Source organism: Coccinella septempunctata, chromosome 3 (genome assembly GCF_907165205.1).
Source record: "Coccinella septempunctata chromosome 3, icCocSept1.1, whole genome shotgun sequence".
Lineage (NCBI taxonomy): Eukaryota > Metazoa > Arthropoda > Insecta > Coleoptera > Coccinellidae > Coccinella > Coccinella septempunctata.
This window is the reverse complement of record NC_058191.1, coordinates 31210200-31234218: the sequence shown is the minus strand read 5'-3', so window position 1 is coordinate 31234218 and position 24019 is coordinate 31210200. Positions and strand designations below refer to the sequence as shown.

Genomic DNA, 24019 nt, shown 5'->3' with positions numbered 1-24019 from the left:
TATACAGCATCAATCCCTAAAATCAGTTAATGCCAATCATAACTGGGAACAACTAGAGTTGAACAGATCACAGTGGAGGTCTTTGGTCCACAGTTATAATGGAGACTCGAGAAGAATACAGCGGCGGCCAGATCTGTTTGGTGACTATATATGTCTGAAGTGTGGAAGGATCTGTAGGTCACGGTTGGATCTCTTCAGTCACAGTAGGGCACACAGTCGCAAGTAGCCCTAAGAAATTATGAGTTTGATCGCACATATAGTTTTGTTTTTGAGTCTTTTGTAGATTTATTTTCGGTAACGGGATACATCAATGAACGAATGAATGAATTCTCTGACATGCATTAATCCTCTTTGTTGCACAAGATATACCAGTACCTTGTGTGAAAGGGTGATACCCAGTCATCGATTTTGTACGGATACACTAGAGATCACAATTTCAGTTCCTATCGAATATGCACCAGCATTTGTGACACCTCTGATTCATAGCCGAAAGCATATGCCACTCTGAACGACTTGGAGAAACACTTGATGCATTGAAAGTATATTTACTCAACCGTTTCTATTGAATAGGAAAGAGGAGAAGCCATCCTGCTGACGCTTTCAAGCATCTCGGTAGTGGCACTACTTCCCATAGTCTTGAAATAATGTGATGCCTCAAAGGCAGAAGTCTGAGGTAGCAATTTTCTTGTTTTACGGTTCGGTTGTGACAAACTGAGCTCTAATAACCATTTTTCACGAACATTCATTCGGGGTGTTATGTTTCCATATTTATTCATCAGTTTCTTCTTTGAAATACTTAGTGAAGGCCCTCTAACTACTATTCGATATCTATCATCTCATTGATAGTGATAGAAATCGAAAGAGATTCAGTAACTTCATGTTCTATAGGAAATGATAGTGTTTTAGTTCCACCTACTGCGATGATATTACCAATTCTATTACTTGGTGTTCTTATTTGGATGTCGCACTATAAAGGTTTCCTCCTCACTCGTAAATGCGAGGAAATGAGTAGGACAATATGCTCGCCATAAACGCAATGAACATGGTTTTAAAAAATCAACCTAAATGAAAGAGTATTACGAAGAATAATACACTGCTGGATCATCCCAAAAACTTGCTTCGGAGTCGCCATTACTAGCCAACGAAAAAAATGCTTAGGACTAGACACCTGTGGGAGCTAGGATTCAACCTCCTGCGTAGGTAAACCAAGATGCTGAAGTTCATTAAGAATCTGCGACTGGAGAACATTTTGTAGATGTTATAGAGGAAAGAATTGCTTTTTCTCTGTGATGGGTGCACAATAAACCTAAAGTCTCAGTATAACAACCTTTCAAAAAAATCTAATAAAGATATCAACTATTGTAATTTTGTATAGACAGCACAAGTCAAAAATCCGATTGGAAAACATTTTTTAAACTGAAACGTCTTACAATTCAAGATAACGAAAAATAAGTCAATGAGAGAAGGTGGAATTGTTCAGAATGAAAATAATAACACCATATTTTTCATCGAAAACTTTTCATCATTGATTGGACACCATTCCAAACGCTTCTCTTATTTTCACACGGTTAATTGATTATCATGGAAACGCCTCGCAGAAGAGGAAGTTGAACTAGCGGTCTCTATAAGACGATCAACCGAATGTGAATCCATTAAACCTTAATCTCATCAGGACCATTAAAAATCTCACTGCTCATCTAGACTTCCTTTGGCCTCGAAGATATGCTCGGTTGCGTTCACAGAAACAAATAGATTTTTTATTATATCTCTTGGAGGATGTGAAGCAGCCATGTGAAGAGAAATAATCAGTGCGAGAGACCATTATCGTGAAATATGGACACAGTGGCGTAGAAAGTGGTCTATGGCTTCAATAAATACTAATGACGGACTATTACCTCTCATTTTTATTTCAGCCATGAATGTATTCCTTTCCTTTTTTGACTTGCTGTGTTTCACAACGCTCGATCGGGGCATCAACACTTAATTGACCGTTAAACGTCAACTTGTTTTCAATCGATAATTGAGTCATAGGCATTCAAAATATCATTCTCGCATCAATTTATGATCTATGTAAGTCCATTCAATGGTTCTCGATTGCTACTTGCCAAATATATTCAGAAGTGAAAAGGGTTTGATGATTTCTTTTTGAAAATCATTATCGAATTCTTTCTCTCTGAAACATTTGAAATTCAGTCATACTTCACAGCACCCCGCCACTGACTGATCTTTTTACTTTGAACATTAAACTTCCCATTACCATTCAGTACATTTCGACTTCTTAATTAGATATTTACCCTATTAATTTTCGCACGGCAACATTACTTGCTACTCTTATAATAAAATTCCACAGATCGTACGCCGTATAATTAAATGAAAAAGTATGGTTTGAACATTTCGTATCAGATCGTTCTATTGGTAACATTGAGTAAATAAAATAATTAAACTCATTTGATGAATCCCGTCTACTGATTTCAGATCTCTGCTTCATCGGTTGGCCGGAAGTGATTTTTCTGGCTGCAATCTAGCCGCATGACTAGTCAGATCAACGTCCGTAGGGAAACTGGTTGGACAAGGTTATTAAGGCGTCTTTATTTGTACAGGAACCGATAAAGTTTCGACAGCGATTACTCACTCCTTCATCATAATGATACCGCAATCTGTGAATGAACATTTTCGTCGTTTGATGAAGCCGCTAGTCAATGGGAAACTAAGCTCGGAGAGCAATAACACACTTTCCAGAAATTATTGACATCGGATCAGTGATCAGTCCTTGTCAGTTCACATGTAGTTCAATTTCTGATTACAAAAGAAGAGTGATATTTCTGTAGACTCACAAATTAATATAAAAATAAAACTTATTGGATCATTTGACTACAGAAATACTCAAATTGAGAACGTAAAATTTACTGAGAGCAAATCCTCAATACTATTTTCTTGTGAAGGTGTTTTCACTATTTTCCGTGATGAAATGTTCAAGGACATATGTATCTTGTCCTTAAAGCATAGTAAACTTATAGTTATCAAATTAGTTACGAAGTTAGGAGGCCAATCAACTATAACCTAAAACTGAAAAGATTTGCACAAACAACAAATCAGTTTTCCCCAGACAAAGACTTTTTTCATCTAGTTAAGTTCATATACATATGAATTTGTATGTCACAAAACTACGAAATAATGAAAATCGTTGAAAATCTTCGCTAGATAATATCAGTTGGGGAGCCCAAGAGGAAAATTCGGGATTTACTCGAGCGTGTCAGATATTGATATAAGGAGAAATACCTTGGACCTTGTATACATGTATACTATCTCTACCAAAAATTAGACCTGTATATAGGGGAAATTGTCTAGGACAGCCTGTCAGAATAGTAAAAAAAACGATCATTGTACATACTGCTGCGTGTCAGATTAAGATATATTTATGTGGTTAATCACATGGTGAAAAGTATATATTCTCTTAATCTGACAATTTAAGCGTGACGAAAATGTGTGGAAGGACGCCAAAAAAAAAGTCACGTGTACATTCTCGAGCGCGGTGGCTTTTTTCCTATTTTGAAGCCAATGATTCAAGAATAACTAAAAAAATATAATCTGACAGTTTCAGGAAGCCGAAACAATAAAAATTGGCCATAAATGTCACAAAAATAAGTTTTTTTGAATTACCTCCTCTTTTGGGCTTCGAATTGTTGTCGCATTCATTATATAAGTTGTAGAGCATAACATTTTCTACAAATTTCTTCAATGTTTGAACGTTTTTGAGATATATGGCGATGAATGTACATTAGACTGGGTTTTTTCATTGACCTTGGCCTTTCGCATTTGTGGCTAAGCTCCTCGCTCTTATCGCTGTATAACTCGAAAACGGTTGAGAATATGTAAAATTGCTTTAGAAAAAAGTTGTATAGAATTTTATTATCTACAATTTTTTTAATGAACACAGAAACGATTAGAGGTACAAGAAGGGGCATATTTCAAGAAAATGCCTTGTTATCAACTTCAAACTGTCAGATTAAGAAAAGTCACCCTGATTAGTGTCACACATGAGTCAACACATTTGCAACACCGAGATTAACCATCTTTATGAAAATCTGGTACGCTCGAGTATGTACAAGTACATAATGATATTTTTTTCCATTTTCAAAAGACCGCTGTGACCCTGCGTCACATCCGAATTGTCAGTCTTTTGAAAAGTAGCTTTCTTTGGGTCCAATAAACATATCCTCTAAAATTCTGACACGCTCAAAAAATTTTTGTTTACCAATTTCAACTCTTCCGTACGGCCAGCCCCACCACGCAAAATGTCAGATTAACATGAATTTATTATCAGAGACCCATAGGGCATATAACTACAGTATCTCAGTCTGGCTCGAGTTTGTACACCTGATGTTTTTTTTATATCTTTGAAAACCTGCAGACACTTTCTCCCCCGCTGAAAGTGCATAAGTATATCATAGAATTTTTTTTTCTGTCTACCATTTAATCTTCAAAATCCACTAGGTCTCCACGACGTTCGAGTTGATCCGCATAACAAATATGTCTATTTTCAAACAGCTTGAATTTTTCATTGGGTTGAATCAGATTCCTTTATTTCCGACTTAGTTGATGTTTTTTTAATATTTTATAGGTGAAAATAAGCATTTTTAACTCGATTTAAGAATATTCATAAAAAATTTACCATCCGAAAATTATCCATGAATTCATATCTCAAATTTGGGGCACGCCGTATAACATTTTCTTGCATCAATTTAAAATATCAATCGACCTGTCCGAATCTATTCACAACAAAAAACTGTCTTTGATTCACTGATTCCATTCCAAGCTAAAGACTCGCACAGTATGTTGTAGTTGAGCAGTGATGCTATACGATAGATGTTACATCCCAGACCACATTCGGATGCATAAAACTCGCAAAGCGGCATCCTTCAGATTGCCACAATCTGAACTGAAAGCACACAACCCTACATTTCCCTCAGGCTCATAGGGCCCACTCACAATAAGGGGACAGGGACACCCGTTGGATTGTTCTTAGCGGTCTGCGGTCAAGAAAACGAGATTTGTGCATCAGTAAAAACACAAAGCATGGCAATTCGTTCGGCTAAGTGTTCCATATAACTCCGGTTCCAGCCCGCTAGCCTGGGACAATGCAACTTGGTTCGTCACTGTTATTACGCTGACATTTTTTTAGTAGAGTACCCAGGAGAAGGATTATTATGCGCTCTTTCTGCCATCAAGACGATTGCACGGATCTTCGAGCGTTTCAAGAACAGAGATCGAAGGGGAAAATGATTTGAACTGAGTGCTTATAATGATGCTGTAATAGTTATTTTCCTAACAAGTGTGGAAAGTCAAGCTTTTCCACAAGAGACTGCAGTTCAATGGTCTGAAAATCTCTACTAGTTATAGCTTGATGCCACTCATAAATGAAGAGTAACATTAGGTGAAAAGACAATGTGGGTATGCTATTCAAAACTGATAATTCTCGGAGTATTTTGTATCTTTTAGTTCAGCTGAGGCTTGTTATTAGGTATCTGAGATTTTCAACCCCATTGGTGGAATATCATTATTACCTTCTCGGTTAATCTTTGCTCGAAACCATCCTTCTTGTTTTACTGTCGCCAGAGCATTTGATAGAGTATGGCATGAAGGATTGATATATAAGATGAGATGTGCTGGATATTCGATCAAAATATGCAAGTTGATCAGGAATTATCTCAAAAATAGAAGATTTTAGGTGAAAGTGGAAGGAGAATGCTCCACAACAAGAGATATAGAGGCTGAAGTACCCCAAGGATCAGTACTTGGGTCACTTCTGTACAACATATACATTCACGATATTACGAAGAATCCAAGAACCATGCTAACGTTATATGCTGACGACACAGGCATAGCAACACGACACCGCAACCCAGAAGTTCTAGAAGAAACGATTGACGAAATGAATGACTGGTGCATAAAGTGGAAAATAAGGCTCAATGGACAAAAGAGCCAAGCAATATTACTACAGAAGGGAAGACTGCGACCCACGACGAATCTAGAAGTTGGCGGCGAAGTAATCGACAGAAAAAATGAAGCCAAATATTTAGGAATAACGCTTGACAAAGGACTTACTTGGAACAGTAATATCAAACAAGCAATCGACAGAACGAAAGCAGCGATGAATAGACTCTACCCTCTGATAGGAAGAAGAAGCCAGATGTCGAAAGAGAGAAAATTGGAGATTATTGAAGCCGTTGCTAGGCCTGAACTGACTTATGGATACTGATCCATGGGGTTTCGCGGCAAAGAGCCATATCAAAAGAATTCAGGCCACTGAAAACAAGCTGCTACGATGTGCAATAGATGCACCTTGGTTTGTCAGGAATAGACAGATTTATAGGGACCTAAAATGGGAAACCATAACGGAATTCATGAACAGAAAAGCCGAGAAATTATTCGAAACAGCGAAAAACCATCCGAATCAAGAACTCAGGAGACTAGTGGACTACCACCCAGATGAAGACAAAAAAAAATGCGAATTTACCGAAGGAGAGCAAGAGATCAATTAAAAAGGGATTAAAATAAGAACAGAAACTTATTGAAAAATCCAATAAAGTCGTATTCAATAGAGGATAAACACATAAATGCCAGCACGATAGTGTGCGAAAAGAAAACCGACTAAGAGATTAACGGTTTATAGGCAAATGCCCAGAACCAATATTCAAGAAGCAGTTAAGGGTTTTTAGTGGGTCTCAAGCTCAGGAGAGTGGGAATCCCCACACTTGTTCTCCCTCAAGAGAGGGTGGTTCGTCTGACTTGCAGATTTTTCCCCTGATACTTAAGAAAACAAAAGTTACACTGCCTTGCGACCTATAGGTTCATTTTGCCCTCATCATAGCTGTTCATGCTGTACATCATGTAAAACTAGAGCTCCACTTTGAAGTGTCTAATGAACTCCAGTATCTGAAATGGTCTCCAAGAGATTTCTGCTCTGCAATGGCGAGGCATTCTGAGACCAGGTGATACGGATTTCAACCCACTCAATCAGCAATCGTCAGACTTATGCTAGTTGCTTCCTGACTTGACAGTCTCCAGAAAAGAAGCCAGTGGGGAGATGAACCATATTGTCCCTAAAAACCAGATACACATCAGTATCGCAGTATCAAAGTTTTCTGAATGATTCCAAGTGAGTGATGGGTTTCTCTTATCTTTTGAAACTTTTTATTGAAGGTTCATATACCTACCAAACTGCCATACTACTTGTCAAAAAATACGTTAAGTCCAATAACAATAATTGAATCAACCAATAAACTGTTTTGGTACAATAATAAAGGGACCTTGCGGTAGGTACTGATATTTTCACAATTACCTAGCTCTTATCTCTTATCAATAAATGGGATTGAAATTTTATGCTACATCGTTCAAATCCTTCATTTCCTCTTTTTCAAGCCAGTACTTGAGGTAGAATTGTTAAGAACAAACATGCCTTTGGTAGTGAAACACCTGAATGTCTCCAACTGTTTTTTGAGTGCAACTGTTGACATCTAGTGGCCTATGTTATTATCATGTTGAAGTTAAAATTGGATGCCTCGGGTAAGGATAAAAGTCGATGAATGGGGATTAGAACTTTTTATACAAGGCTTGCTCCTAGAGTGGTTCAAAATTGTTGTGAACTGTACAGAGCAAACGCAAATGGATTTTCGCTACCCTAAAATGGAATTGCGCTTGCTCTGTACAATTCACAATTGTTGCAAACCACTCTACGAACAAACCTCTGCTGTCTTATTTTGGAAATGAAAAACGAATTATTAGGACAATAATTATTGTAGTATTTATAGGGCTCTTTCATCGTTTTGTATAATTCTTCCAGAATTTTGGCAAGCAATCGCGGTGACTTTACAGGGATCATCATTTTTCTGTCCCAGTCTGAAATTTATATATTCAAACTGGATTGTATTTCATAATCTTCGGAGTAATGCTCGAATCTTTCACACCTCTCTAATAGGAGATTCCCTTCTCCCAGACATCTCAGGTATCAAAAGGATTAAGCTTTATTGGAGCTCTTTAAAGTTTATCGTGCTCATGGTGGTCATCAAGTCTGGGCTGCTCCTCGGCTGTTTGGGGTCGGTGGTATTCCTCATCTCCGCGCTTCACCCAGATGTGGTTCTTCTCGTTGCAGCCGACGTTGTTCTCTCCTACTATTTGTTGCATTTTCTATGTTTTTACGTACCGTTCTTGCACTTACTAGAACAACTGTTTTCTGCATGACCGTAAAGAGTTTCCTCTAATTTTCTTAATTTTTTTTGGGGTAGTAGACCAGTAAATTAAAGGACAATGGTTTGGATATCTGCCAATTTTCATGGGCTCCTGATTTGTTCTTTGTTTCTTTCTTGTTTGATCTTTGTTTTTGATAACTTTTTAGCGTTTTTACCTGGAGTATATGACGTCAATGGGAAGGCTTCGCGACTCTTGATTGAGTTCTTATTATTTCCACAAATATATTTGTAAACTGAATATCCCGAAAAGAATCGAAGAATTATTTGTTCTTGTATTTTTATATGAAGAAATTTTATATCAATTAGGTGCTTCTATGGATCCAACTCTTCTGTAAAGACTTTTCTGAAAGATTTCACCAAAGCAAGGAGCAAGATCGTCGGCAGAGAAGTAGAGTTAATGAGTACGGCTTTTGTGGTTCGAATGAATTGAGACCCGAAGAAGGGAAACGATTAATTATGCAAACTGTTTTGATTTTATAATAAGACATTAATTGGGGGAAGGGAAGTTTTTTCGCTACAGAATTTCCAGATAGATGAGCTTCGTTATCGATTTGGCGTTTTCTTTCCAGGACAAAGAGCTGATTATTACTCGTCTTTTTAGATGTAGTAGGCACTGTATAGACTGTAAGACGTGGGTGAAATCAAGCACTTTATGATTCGATTCTAACTTGTTCAAACTAGACTAAATATCAAAATCTTATATATCTCAAGCATTTTGGTCTATCCCTTCTACCAGTCAAACCTCAAGATAAAATTGAGATCAACTCCATGATACGATTTTTTATGTGAATATTTGATTTCATTTCTTGTAGTAAAAAACTACAAAGTCATTATACCATTATTTCCTTCTCACTCTCATAAAATGTCTGCTCAATTTCATTACTGGCAGTTTTCAGAATTCCAGGAAAAAAATTGCTTTGTAACAGCAATCTTCATGGGCTGCTCAAAAATGTTTTTATCAATGTTTTGTTTTGCAGTACTCCAGTTGTTTAGATGAATAATCAAAAATATAACAAACATATCATTTCCAAGATGTGTTTTTCATAATAATAAGTATAGGTAATGTACAATATGTTTTTGAAATTTTACAGGTTTTCTTAACTAAAATTCATCTATCATTCGACATTATGGATATTTTTTAGTTTTCTGCTGTTTCACACCATAATCGAACGATAGACTGGTTGTTTTCAGCGTATTCATGAAAAATAGGATTGCAAAATATTTAATATGACGTATCACTCTTCCGCTATTACTGTTTTGAAATTTATGATTGGTTCATGATTGGTGGATTCAAATATTAGGTTTCATGTTCATGTATGATTCAAAATATGCAGTAATTTAAAATGAATTCCACTTTCAACGTAGTTAAATATTGATCCGAAATACATATTGATCCAATGTACTTTTTTTTTGTGACCCATAGGTATTACTTATTACACTTTACTCGGAAACCCAGGACTGTATGCGAGTTGCATCGGGTATTAGATAACAGCAGAAGTGCAACACCATCAAACACAGAGAAGCCTCATTATTTGAGATGGAATAGTTTCCAAGAACCTAGTTGGCACTATTCTGGTTAATTCGGTAAGATTTGATGCTTGGGTAGGTGCTACTTCTATAAATTGGGAAGTGCACATTGTTAAGAAATAATGCGATGATGGATCACCCAGTAATGGAGCTCCAGAAACTTGGGGAGAATTAGGAGATGAATCTTTTCTCATAGCATAGTGTACTATATGGTTCTGCATTGACCAGATGACTTTACTTGAAATATTTTGAATTAAAACTGTGAATGAAGTGAAGTGCTAGTAATTTCTTGAAAATTTTTATGTGAAATCGAAATAACGAGGGAAATAAATTGATTATGAAAAGCCAAACTACCGATGTCTGAGATTAAAGCCTCACCGAAGATAATATCAGCTTTTGTATTTATGATGTAGTGGTTCAAAGTTTTATTTCTAGCAGCTAATTTTTCGTATTCACTCTATTTCAAAAGGTTACTTCTGATTATATAATAAAATAAACTGGAATAACTAGATTACGGCGTTATTCTTTAATGGTTGTGTTTATCCACAATAAATTCTCCGAGCACCAATATTACCATATCTCCATGTGACTTGGGAAAACTTGGTCAAATCATTTTCAACGGATCGGTTGATTCTCCTCTATCAAGTTTGAAATCAGACAAGGACTAGAATTTTGTTCTCATGCGAGTGTTAGGTACCAAATCATGATTGACAACTTTTTAACGCAATTCTAAAGAAAAGAGTGCGATTCAAACTCCATAGATTATGCAACAGAAATAATCAACGGCATTTACAAGAGAAAAACGAAATGATTGTAGTTCCTCACGAAGATCAGATCTATTCGAGGATCTATTCAAAGAGTCTACCTGTCCTTGGAATGACTTTGAAATCAAACTCGAAGGTCAGATTGAATGTCTGCATTCGATGTTCTCCTGAAGAGTAACACACTTTAATCCGAGACATTTTTTGAAGCAGACTCTTCTCAAAGAGTTAAAATAGGTCACACGTTATCAAATCCTCTAATACCCATTGAGTGTCGGGATTGCTCCATCTGCACACATATATTTTCTCCATTTTTAACGATCCTTGCTCGCCATTCTTGCTGTAATTACTTCTAATCCTCTCTATTGCATCTCTTAACTTCTATAAATATAGGAATACAGGGCGACAATTTGAAAACCAGGTCAATTTCTATTCGTAGGGGGACATACTTTGAGCAGAATTGTAAGCCGAAATCTCCTCAACCCTAGGTGTAGGAGCTATCACCCCTAAATTCTTAATACGAAATAGGGGGTGAGATTTACCTCAACTGAAAGATCACTTGTCTCTCTACGTGAATACTATGGTTTGCAAATTTTTGTTGAGTCCTTGAAGTAGTTACAGGGGCTGACAATTTGAAAACTTGTCAGGTCAATTACGTATCGACAAGGATGTTTTCAGAGAAAATGCCGGATCAGGTCAATTTTTATTTGGAGGGCACATGTTTCTAGCAGAATTGTAAGCCAAAATCTCTTCAATCTTAGGTGTAGGGGTTGTCACCCTAAATTCCTAATAGGGAGTAGAGGGTGAGCTAAACCTCAATTGGAAGACAATATGTCCCTCTACATAATACTATTGTCTTCAAATTGAGGTACCCTCTATTCCCTATTAAGAATTTAGGGGTGATAGCCCCTACACCTAGGTTTGAGGAGGTTTCGGCTTACAATTTTGCTCACAATATGTCCCTCTCCCTTTAAAATTGACCTGTTCCGGCATTTTCTCTAAAAACATCCTTGTCGAGACATAATTGGCCTGGCAAGTTTTTAAATTATCACCCTGTATTTATGAAAGTTGAAGAAGGTGAAATTTCAAGGAAGAAATCGTCTTTTTCTTCAAGGAAGAAAATTTTCTCATTTTTGTTCTACCACGAATAGTATACAGTATGGTTTTCATTGGAGACAACACTTTTCATCATTTAATTATCAATATAACTTAACGGGGTTAGATCAAAACAATTGCTATCATAAAGAATCGAAACAACACGACCTTGTACGAAAAATAAATTTTTTGCAGTTCCAGGAAAAATTTCACACCAAATTTCCCAAATTGCGATCCTAACAAACGATTAAGCACGATAGCTGCATGCAGGACGCGATAAAATTAGGGCAGTTAAAACCGTGGAGCTTCGGAACCTAATCAGGTACACAGGATGACAGGACAATAAACGTTCAGCGTACCAACTTGACAGATAAGCGACGATCAACCTCCGAAATTTATATGCCACGGTCTCGAACCGGGGCAGCGAATGACAACTTTCGGGCTAGGGAAATTCCCCCGAAGTAGATATAATAATTGTAATTATGGCACCCTTTCATTTGGCAGTGATGGGGTAGGAAGTCTACTAGTGGGACGAAATTCGTGCAAGTCCTGAATAATGAAGCGATAGATGTGTCGTATGTGTCAACCTCACGTATTTGTATTCGGCAACTTGCAGAATTTAACGGTTACCTCGAATTTTGGACACAAACTGAACACGTTCGGGTCCTAAGGACGTCTCATTATTCGAGAACTCGATGTAATGATACTTACAGGGTGCCAGAATGGATATGAGGTGGAAATCGTTTGTTAGTGCATGAAGGAACTCTTTCATAATTCACAAAGCAGAATCTCCATCATGTTCTGGGAAAATAGAAGTAAAAGTGGTTGAAATCTGACCTGAAAGGCAACTGATTACCATATTCAGCACTAAGAAATGTCCAGAATAATGTTTTTTGAACTTGCAATACGGACACTTATGACTATCGATTGTAAAATTGCTATAGCTATTCCATAGTCCATGTGATACTTGAAAATATTATTAAGTGTGGCTTTTAAAATTTTAAAGAGGCTTCTTCTTTTTAGGCTTGCATCGACTCTAGAAGACGCTTTCCAAAATTGTCAAGGGGGATTCAGGAAAAATAGAAATTGCTGTGATCAGGTTCTAAGCCTAACCACTTTCATTGAGCAGGTTTCAATAATAAATGAAAAACAGGAACAGCATTTGTGGATTTATTTACATATGATATAGTATGGAAGAATGGTTTCATTTTCAAACTCTATACTCATCTGAAGTGTGGAAAGATGGTTCGCTTACTAGAAAACATCCTGTCAGATAGAAGGTTTCGTGTTTTTGTTGATGATAACAGTAGTAATTTCAAAACTTTGGGTAACGGTCTTCCACAAGGACCATTGATACCCCTATCACTTCTGAGAAATTTATGTACACTGATGATATTGCCCTCGCATTCCGTCATTATTATTTTAGATACATAAAGAATAATCTATCTACAGATTTAGAAATTACGAAGAATTACTTTTTTCGAGTATATATATACAGGGTGTGGCGTAATGAATGGATAATATGGAGCCTGCGGGTAGAGAACTCTATGGCGGTTCAAAAAAATATATTTTAAGTTCAGTAAAAGTGCCTTGGTTTTCGAGATATTGGAAATTTTCGAAAATGGGGTATTTTCCTAGATTTCAAAATATATGTCAAATCCTTATAACTCAAATATCTCGAAATATATTTTTTTCGAATTTTAACATATTGCATTTTGTCTGTATTCGATTACGAAAATTCTGATTTCAGAAGTGCTCTTGTGAACATTCTACGTCATTTTTACAATCCGGCAACGCCCATTTGTGTCAGTAATGGTCATGAAAGTTTTCTGATCACCATAGAGGTAATAAATATCAAGTTTGATGATCACATTTGACAAGAAAAACACAATGACACAAAATGTCATCGGTTTTAAAAAGGTAAAGACACAGATTACAGAAACAATTTTTTGTAATCTGTGGATACCTTCTTGATCGGTTCCAGTGTTGTCGAATTAACAAAAATTACTATACTTTAATAAAGGCATTCTACGTCACAAGCTTTCACATGGTCGAAGTTTCGAAGGGTGTATTTCTGAAATGTCTGAATTTTGAAGCGAATCTTTTACGTGTTGGATAACTTGTAGAAAAGGCTTTCCATTAATAATCTCAAATTCGGTTTTGGAGTTTTAGGAAACTTGCCCATTCAAGAGAATTACACCTTCGCCACTCGTTTTGCAGGCAAGACTCCAAATGAAGGAATTTTTTCAAACTGCTTTTTGGATAGTATTCCTGGATTGATGAGCTATCGAATTTAATTCATTATTTTTGAGGCGCATGAATAGTTCTTCATGAAAAATAGAACTAACTCAACTTTTCCGTTCTGCTTTGCTCATTTTTCTCCATAAGTTCAACCTAGCACGGTGTAAAAAATAATAAGGTTACCTGAGAGCCAATGCAAGAAAAAACATGCCCGTTTCATTGAGATTCCGAAATGGTATAACTCTCTGTATTTTCAGCATTTAATACAAAATTAATTCCTATTGCAATCAGCCTAGTTTAAAGTAAACACTGTTTCTAAAATTTTTAGCAGCTAAAATGAGAAATGCAAGCAGAATAAAGCTATCATCCATAAGAAGGTATAGAGCATGTATCAGAACTCATGGTGGCCAATTTAAACATCATTTGTGAAACTTTATTCAATGAAACGATATTATAAAATTGATATTTTTTGTCGTTTTCTTTAATTATTGAATCCCAACGTTGTGAAATCAATATTTTCAAGTTAATTTCAAGTTATGAATTATTTCAGCATTTTTGTAACAAAGGTCTTGACTCAATGTAATAGAAATTGAGTTTTAGCTTTTTGTCTTAATTACAAAAGTGCTAAAATTCACTTCGTTACTAGAATTTCGCCTAAAAACTATTAATTTTATAACTTTAGGAAGAATACGAGAAAAAAAAACCAATTTTAAAATATCGTTTAATTGAATCGAGTTTTACAAAAAGTGTTCAAAGTGGGCATCAGGAGCTCAACTAGATGCTTTACAACTTTTTATGAATAATTGATTTATTCTGCTTGCAAGTCTCATTTCAGTTGCTAAAAATTTAAGAAAAAGGCTTAGGTACATCAAACTCTGCCTTGACTCATTGTAATAGAAATTTATTATGTATTTAATGATGGAAATAGAGTGAGTCATACATTTCAGAATCTCAGTGAAACAGGCATGTTTCCTCTTGCTTTGGCACTCAGGTAACCATATTATTTTTTACACCACGCTGGGTTGAACTTAGGAAAAACAATAAGCTAAACGGAAAATTTGAGTTAGATCTTCTTCTATGAAAACTATCCATGCGCCCCAAAAATAATAAATAAAATTCGATAGCGCATCTATCCTGGAGTACTATCCAAAAAACAGTTTGAAGAAATTCCTTCATTTGGAGTCTTGCCAGCAAAACGAGTGGTGAAGTGTGTGATTTTCTCGAATTTTCGAAAATCTCCAATATCTCGAAAACCAAGGGACTTTACTAAACATAAAATATATTTTTCTGAACCGCCATAAGGTCTCCTACCCGCAGGCACCATATTATCCATTCATTACGCAACACCCTGTATATTTACTTGATAGTAATGTCTATTACAAAGTCACGTTTTGTTCGTGCTTCATTTCAAGCAATTGAAAGAACAATGTTGAAAAACGAACCAAATACGGTCAGTTTTTGAGCTTCTCTTCGGAGAAAAATCATATTTTGGATGAAAAAACGCAAATTAATGTTCTGGTTACAATATTCACGGACTGGGCATTCAATATGCTGAAGAAAAATGGTGATGAGTACAAAGAATATGCATATGTACTGTTGAAACGATTTGGAACGTAATCGATAAATAACTGATGGAAAAATATTTCACTGAACTGAATGCAACATCAATAATTTCAACCCTTTTACTAATATTGAGTTCGAAGCCAGAGATGGGAAGAATGCCTAGAGAAAGCACTTGGAGACAGATCCAAAGAAGAGAAAGGAGAGTGCAGTTTTTCTGAAGTATGATGAATTCAACTTGTGGATCGTGGTTGTGATGAAAACCTTCCGGATGGTTTGCAGAAGAAGTCATTTTTTGTTTTTGAATTAGCCTGACGTAGTGGAGAAGGCTGCTATTCGAGATCAGTATTCTCAAGTTCATGTACTGCTCTCATAATTCAGCTGACGTTATCTATTTTCTAATGCATGTATTTGCATCCGAAAAGGATATCTTCACAAGATTTGTGTGAGAAAATTGTCGACAAGTGCCATCAAATCAAGGGCATCGTTTATTCAAGAGAATAAGAAGAAGAAAATGTTGAATATTTGTTGAATATCTCAAGCAACTATCATTAAAAACTCATGGGGTTTTCTGTTTCTAGAACGCTGGATTCAGTAATTGTCTACTCTTGTGTTGTGTTCTGAAATCCACATCATTCATAGTGGCCGGGAATGAGATATCCTCATGTTTCCTCACTCGCAAAAAGTTTTAATGCTCGTCCTAAATATCCAACGAATGTCTGGACTAAGTGCTCATTTCCTCCGTACAAATGTTTCCTCATTTTCCAACAAAAACAAGATAATGATTGTTATTATTCATACTCATTCATAACATCAATTTAAAATACGCTATTTACGTTGCGACTGCAATAGGAATGAAGAGCCGTGAAGCCAGAAAATAATGGACGCAGATAACAATGATGACAATGGGCCGGTTAATTCAAGAAAATAGATTTCGCCATAAACATTATTTATTGCTGCTCACACCTGTTCACGGGAATGGCGATAACTTAGCCTCGAGTATAATTCTAGCTCTGCCGTGAACGTAAAACTATATGGAATCATTTAGATAATAGGGCTCAAGTTCCCGATCGATTTTTCATTAAATTGCTCCACGGAGCGGAGCTCAGGGAAGTTTTGGAGGTGATTCAGACCTTACGCCAACCTCTTGTCAAAACAATTCGGGTTTAAGTTGAGCCGAAAGCCGTTAAAGGGGACGGTCGTATTTCTGATGTAACTACGGTTCTAATGGATAAGGTTAAGGATAAGCTGCATGCGGCTGAAAAGGAATATCAGAATTTAAGAACGGGACAAACAAACAACGAATCGAATGCTCGAATTTCGTTGTGTGTGTTATTTCAGTAAGTTGATATAAACCGAAACTTCCTTGTGTGAAGATTTTCTTCTAGATAGTGACTGTCGACTCGTCTTCAAATACTGCACAGCATTATGGTGCTAGTGCTTAGTCACATCTCTCTTAAATTCAGAGGGCTGAGGCTTAGTGTTCCAGCAAAACGATAGAGACACTCATTGTTGGAATAACCAAAGAATTGCTAGAAAGGAAATGATGATTCTTGATTGGTCCACTATTGCGGACTACAGCGATCTCGTTCACACGACGGTAAGAGGAGGGTGTACTGTTATGATTCATTATACTTCTTAATGTTTTTGATATGATAAAAAAAAATGGAATCACAATCAATAAAACAAAAATTTGTACCTACTTCAAATTCAAATTTTGCCCGAAACTCTGCCAATAGGGGTTCTCAGCTAGAAGAATCAATAAACCAATATGGAAATATGAAAAACAACATATTATTTAACAACAACGAATGAACATAACAACTTAACTCTTCCTTAATCTAAAATACCTCAGTCCTGCTATTGTCCTCTGCATTCACAGTTTTAGTCCAAATAAATTTCAATTTCAATTTTCCTTTAAAGTAGAACTATCGTCTCTCATTTCCTTAACTGGATTCAATATAATACTTCTTAATGTTTCAACTTTAACTTTCTAGCGCAAACCAAAACCAGATCAGTTGTTGTCCAGTAATGCTCCATACACTTTCGCAGGCATTTAATTTTCTCAGTTTATTCTCGTTCAGCGAAGTCTTGCCATTTACATGATTTGCAATCAACCAATATTTCTTTTTTTATATTCGGACACTTAACAGCCAATGTGAATGGTTTAACATGTTGCTCTCTGAATCTCAACCTTTACAAAAGGTGTAGAATTTTCATCAGTTTCAGTATATTTCAAAATTCCCTTCGATTAATCTCTCTGAATCTCTCTAATACTTTTTTTCCGTCTCCATGTCATTCTGCATTTCAAATCCTAACCTACTATCACAATATAAGTTTCTTATCAAACGAACAAACCTATATTTCTTTCAGCTGAGAAACCTCTTCAAGTATCTAGAAAACCCTATAACTGAAAGAACTTGATGAAAAAAATTGAAATATTATCAAATTAACTTCAATGAATGTAGCTTGGACCATAACACTACATATATATAATACTTTTCCAGTTAATCCTGGCATCCACGTCCACGTCTGGTACAGCTTCTGAAGGGTTCAGAACAGAAATCGTCTCACTGGAACAAGGAACAGTGGGAACATATCAACATCATAGTGATCAAGCTTGAACTGTGTTAGTGGGCATGCGCGTGGGACAGTTCCGTTCATGCCTGTGTCTTTCGCATGAACAATGTTTGGAATATATCTATCTCTGTATTCAAAATTTTTTTTACTACTGAACTTCACTAGTTTTATATGTCTTTTGACCATTCTGAAGGCTATTGACAATCGTGCTATCCACTCAGAATCTGCATGTAGAACAATAATATGAATAATTTTTTTCACAGAACCCTGAATAAGGGTTTTAATTAGCAGCAGTTCCTGAATAAAAGGATTTAAACACCAGGAATTTTACTTTTTTCACCTCTTACGTCCCACTCCTGAATAAAAGCCTTATACAGCGGCAACGATCCAAAAATCATCTGGAGGAATACACCTGCACAAATAGATTGTGGTGCCTTCACACCAAAAAGCTCCTGAAGTTGCTACGGGCTTAGGTTCAGGTAATGGTATGACCGCTGATAGGGTATGCAACCTTAATCAGGAAAAATGATTTTTCATAATTTACTACAGATATGGTCTCTCCTACCTTTGAGTATTCAACTCCATACTCAATGCAGAAAATGAGTGTAGTACTTTCTGTGTGATTATCAAGAAGCAGCCGAACTTATTAGGATTCTAGAACGGTAATTCAACTTCAGAAAAGCTCTTTTGATTGCGACTATCTGGAAAAAATTCTGAAGCAGCAGAAATTTTGCTAAAATATTCATATAGGCGCTTCACAACAGCTCATTGACTTTCCATTTTATTTTTTTTCAATTTTAAGGAAATTTTAGATAATTGATTTTGACACCAAATTCATCAATAATTCCAATTCAATCGTTTGATATCATTTTGGACTCAAAACACGTAAGTTACGACCGCAAAATTCTATTATCACTCCTATGTCCAAGCACGCAAAACCGATTATATAATTCTCTCAAATTCGAGTAGAGGCATTCCAAAAACACTGCTCTCAATTCGTTTCTAATTACCTATACATAACTCTATCTCAAGTAGGGGATATATTCAGGATATGTATGTAACTAAGCAAAAAATAATAATTCGCTAAGGAGCAAAGATTCATTCAACAGTTGGAAAAATAATAAAATTTAATGTTCATGAATAGAACCTTTGTCTGGGCTCACGAATGAATAAGTAGAACTTTGCACTAACTTCGCTCCACTTTTTTATCGTCCTTTCTGAGTTTGTCAGGATGAAAGCAATATCAACAAGCTGTGAGAAGTTTCAATCGTAAAGTTCCTCTGCAATATTTATGCATTTTTGTAGTTCAGAAATGGGAAACTCCTTAATCTGAAAGTATATCGCGGAATCTGAAACACAAAATCTTTACGTACTTTTGATAGAGTTTGTCCGTACATAATCCATAAATGTACCAATGCAGATGAACTGAATTTCACTAGATATAGGTGTATATCGGGATAAAAATAAATTTAAACTTTGAATGTGACAGTGCATCTGCAATAATGATATTATCAGAATGCTCCGAATTAAATTCAGCCTATTTTTCAAGATGTCAGTATGGCGCAGAGGAAGAAACTATAAACGACGTCATGATATTAGTTATGGATTTTAGGATATTTATTCAGTGCCTGATTTATTTTGAGATTCTAACTTCAAATTCGTTTATTCATAAATATATTCTGTAGTGGTTCTTTTTCATTCTTTCCTATTGTATGTAATAACAAGATGCTCTGCCAACGAATAAGAAATAAACGCATAATGATACGAAAAAAATGTTCCACAAATTAAGAAATTCAGCTAAATGAAGACGACTCGTCCAAACTGAAGGTACATTTGGATGAATCTTCTTGTGTCGGTTGTTTGATACGTTTTTTGTGTTAGATTGACAGGCAGAATCCTCATTCCCTAACATACAGCAATTTTGTACAAATATCTACGTATCCATTCTTCCACTCAAGCTGCCTGCGAAATTTTTTCCAAGTTAAAAATAATTTTAAATCGTTTACGTTCCCGAATGGGACAGAAAAGTTTGGTAGCCCTCATTCTTCTGAGTGAAGGAGAAAATTCGCCAAGTGATAATGCTGGAGCATAATGCTTATCGACTTCATCATTGCTCAAAACTAAATTTTCAATATATGAGGGGTTCAGAGCTGAAGTGAACCGAGTCCATGCAGCCTAGTTTTGAGATGGATGGCTTAGAGGCTCGCTTAGAAGTTGTTTATCACCAAATTATTCAAAAGTGACTTCTTTAGATATTTAAAAGTTAGAATGTAAGCATATGCTTACATAAGAATAAAAATAAATAAAGAGCTCACTTTTGAATTAATTGGTGATAAAAAACTTCTAAGCCATTCATCTCAAAGGGACTTGGTTCACTTCAACTCTGAACACCTCATATATAGATTCACCTTACGTGTTATCTCAAGATATGTCATTATATTAAATGGTTGGCTGTTCTGCATTCAATTTTCTAATTATTGTGTTGGATCAATTATTGTTGTAGCCTTTGCTTTCCAGTCTGACGCTTTCAAACGTTGACACGTCAGGAGCCCTGTTTCCTCTTTTAATACTGATACTTGGAGCCGTAAAGATATTTTTTCTCTTCTGCATGATCGTCAAGATTTCTTAGCTCATTCAACATCATAAAAAATAATTGCTTTTCGATATTCACGAAAAACACAAACAAGTCGTATTGGATGAATAGATAAACTTCTTCATAATTTATTAACAAAACTTTACTCATTTTTACATTAACCCCAAGATATGTACAGTCTGGTAACATTTATAATAATACTGGGTTGTTATATGCAATTTTAAATTTTTTCCACATTCATTGGATAAGTATCGATTCAGACATAAATATTCACGAAGAATCGTACGATTTCTGTATACCAGTATTCTAATCATAATTCTTTACAAAAATAAATTACAAATTTCGGTTATCCTACCTTATGTGTTAATTGATTTATAAAAAGATCAGAGGAAACAATCTTCCATTGCTAAATACATATATTACAATCTTGAATTGAAAATTTTCTCCTCCATTACGATATGATTGGTTATATTCAGATATTGAACTCATTGTGTAGGTTGAACTCGATATGAGTGTCATAATAATCATCCTAATAAATGATTATAAGTGGAATTATTCAATTTTAGGTATTAACACAAAGCGTTAAAGCAATGTATCGGATTGTATATTTAGAATTGATGCTTTCTATTGCGTCGAATTAGAGCATGAATATACTGAATATAAACCGTTTTTGTTTTATTGAACATTCTCAGTCTTACACCATATTCTTCAGAATTCAAATTCTTGAAGTCGCTTTAGGCGAAGCAATATTAAGAATAATTTACATTATCTCAGAAAACGTCTTTAAGATTCTGTTATCACAAATATAATTTTTCTACAATTTATCTCACAGCACTGGGATTGATTTAATATTATGAGCAACTAATGATTCTCAATAATTTAAAGTAACTAGGAACGAACAGTCTTTGGTTTACTTGGATATATTTGGATTTTACACACAGATCTTATACATCTGTTCCGCATCCCTCTTGGTAACCTTCATCTGGTGAATTTCTACTACTACTGAAGGCTCTTTTGAGGGCAGAGACTGGTGGAAGCACTGGAACGCCACCTTTTTGCCAGACTCTCAAGGTCTTAGCATTCGCTGGAAAGTTGTTTTGGATGTGTGCATTTGTGGCGGGGATACCAACATCTAAAGCAGGATTTACGATAGGCAGTCCATAATCTGTGGGATAACCTCTTCTATATTGAAGTTCTTCTGAAGAACCACAAGTACTTGAGTTATCATTCATAATTGGAGTTTTGTCGTCGTAATTTTGAGAAGAACCGAAGTTGGTTTTCTGCCTCCCATGCTCGTCGGTCTCCGCATGCTCCCAAAGGCCCGAAGGGTAGAGAGAATCAGCGTTTCTGCTGTATTCGCCACTTGCAGGCCTCTCTGTGAAATCGTCAACAAAACAGTCCTTAGTAGATTCCAGTGGCAAGTCCCCACTTCCTTGTAACTTGGTGTCGTTGATGAGGTCGGGATTATTTCCTGATGGCGATGGAGATGTAAAAGTGGAGGCTGGAAGTACGGATCCTCCATTGAAATGGATGCTGGGATAAACAGGATCAGCGCGAGGTGGTTTTTGAACTGGATTGCAGAAATTCAGTTCACCAGGTTTCTTTTCCGTGAAAGAGGAGGTTTCTGGACGCGGAGAACTCAAACTAGAAGGCGTTTTATGGATGGGGCCGTTAGCAATCGACACCACTTCTAACTGTCCCGGAGTTTTAGTTTCAGTATAGGTTAGATTTCGTAGACGAAGAATGAGCACTGAGACCACTAGAAGAATGAAAAGAACTAAAATCACCAGAACTGCACTCAAACTTGCTAATTGTCCTCTGAGGAACTCCATCAGTCCACCAGTGCTAGCCGAAACGAAGAGTGTGAAATTGGCTTCAGCGTTGCCAGCACGATTCTCCGCCACGCAGTAAAACTCGTTGTTGTCGATTTTCTGAGCTTCACTAAGGATCAAAGTGCTGATTTTGTCTTGTTTTCCTTCTTCGAAAATATAAATTTTGTTGTATGAGCTGAATCCTGAGTTGTTAACCAAGAGTCTTCCGTTCCAATACCATTTCATTTGTGCGGGAGGTACTGCGTTTGCTCTGCATATCAGAGTAGCATTAGTTCCAGCAACTGCCTCGATATGTCTGGCCACTGGAAGCATTTCAGGCTTGCAAGCGAAATCGTCAATGCTCAAATCGCTGAACGTTTTGTGAATAACCCTCTCTGGACCACCGCTACATACAGGCGGCTCTGAATAGGGGATGTTGTACGTCAAAATCCATTCTTTCACTGATCGCAAACGGCAATCGCAATTCCAAGGATTATCGTGAAGCTCAACACCGTGCAACCGCTGCAAATTCTGCACAGTCGTAGGCCGAAGTTCGGAAAGCTTGTTACCGTTCAATTTGAGCGACTCCAGCATTTCAATCCCTTCGAAAGCTCTCGGAGCAATGGTTTGTATTTCGCAGTTCGAAAGGTCGAGCTTTATGAGGCCAGGTGTGGCCTTGAAGGCGTTTCCGTCAATTTTCGAGATGGGGTTGTTGGCAAGGTTCAGATCACGAAGAAACGGGATACCTTTGAAACTTTTCGAAGGGATAGAAGTGAGGAGATTGTAGGAAAGATCGAGCTCTACCAGGTTCGTCAAGCCGGAGAAGGCTAATTCGTCCACTTGGCCGATGCGGCAATTCCGGAAGAACACTCGTTGGAGGTTGGTTAAGCCGGATCGCGAAAATGTTTCACGCGGTAAAATCTGGAGATTGTTGTTCGATACGTCGAGAACTTGCGTGTCCAAGTTTATGTTTTCGGGGATCATGATCAAACCGCGTTCGACGCACTCAACTGCTTGTTTTCCACCTTTCCACTTACAAGTACAAGAACCAGGACAGTGGTCTTTGATGCTTCCGCACTGCTGGAAGAAGTCCATCACGTACAAGATGAAGAGGAGTTGGAAACTCTTGGGGTACCACAACATTTTTCTAACTTTATTCAATGGAAAATAAAACGAGGGAATTTTTATCCAAACTATTTCACCATAACTTATACGAGTCTAATGAACTTCCGATAACTAATATTAAATATTTGCGGCGAAAATGTTTAATGATCGAACACAGCCTATCGTCCAATCTCACCGGCCGATCACTGACTAAGGCCTGAAGCCGACGAAGTCGCTCTCTTCGGTTCCTCACGCACCCTCTCTCTCTCTTTGTCCTCCTCAGCCCTCAGTCTTGTAGTTGCGCAGAGGTTGGCGAGAGTAAAACCGCATCACTACTGATTTTTACTTCAAATTCCGGTCTTCTAAAATAGATGAAATACATCTGAAATTTGTGGTTTCAAGGTAGGGACGTCGTCCTAGGTCGTTCATTCAGCCGTTGTCGTTCTTTATATCGAAAATCCCGTACGGAATTCGGGCATTGTGCGTATCTCTACCTGC

At 36.7% G+C, this 24019-nt stretch overlaps 1 protein-coding gene across 1 annotated transcript; it reads right to left on the bottom strand.

Annotated features, from left to right (window-relative positions):
• Window positions 1-20728: 20728 nt before the first annotated feature.
• On the bottom strand, window positions 20729-24019 carry LOC123310192 (leucine-rich repeat-containing protein 24). The gene has a single exon (XM_044893617.1). It carries the CDS (start codon window positions 23558-23560, stop codon window positions 21551-21553), a length of 2010 nt encoding a protein of 669 aa, XP_044749552.1. The 5' UTR covers window positions 23561-24019; the 3' UTR covers window positions 20729-21550.

Excerpts from the sequence above, each read along its gene's own strand:
- LOC123310192 (XM_044893617.1), bottom strand. The coding sequence starts at position 23,560 with ATGTTGTGGTACCCCAAGAGTTTCCAACTCCTCTTCATCTTGTACGTG.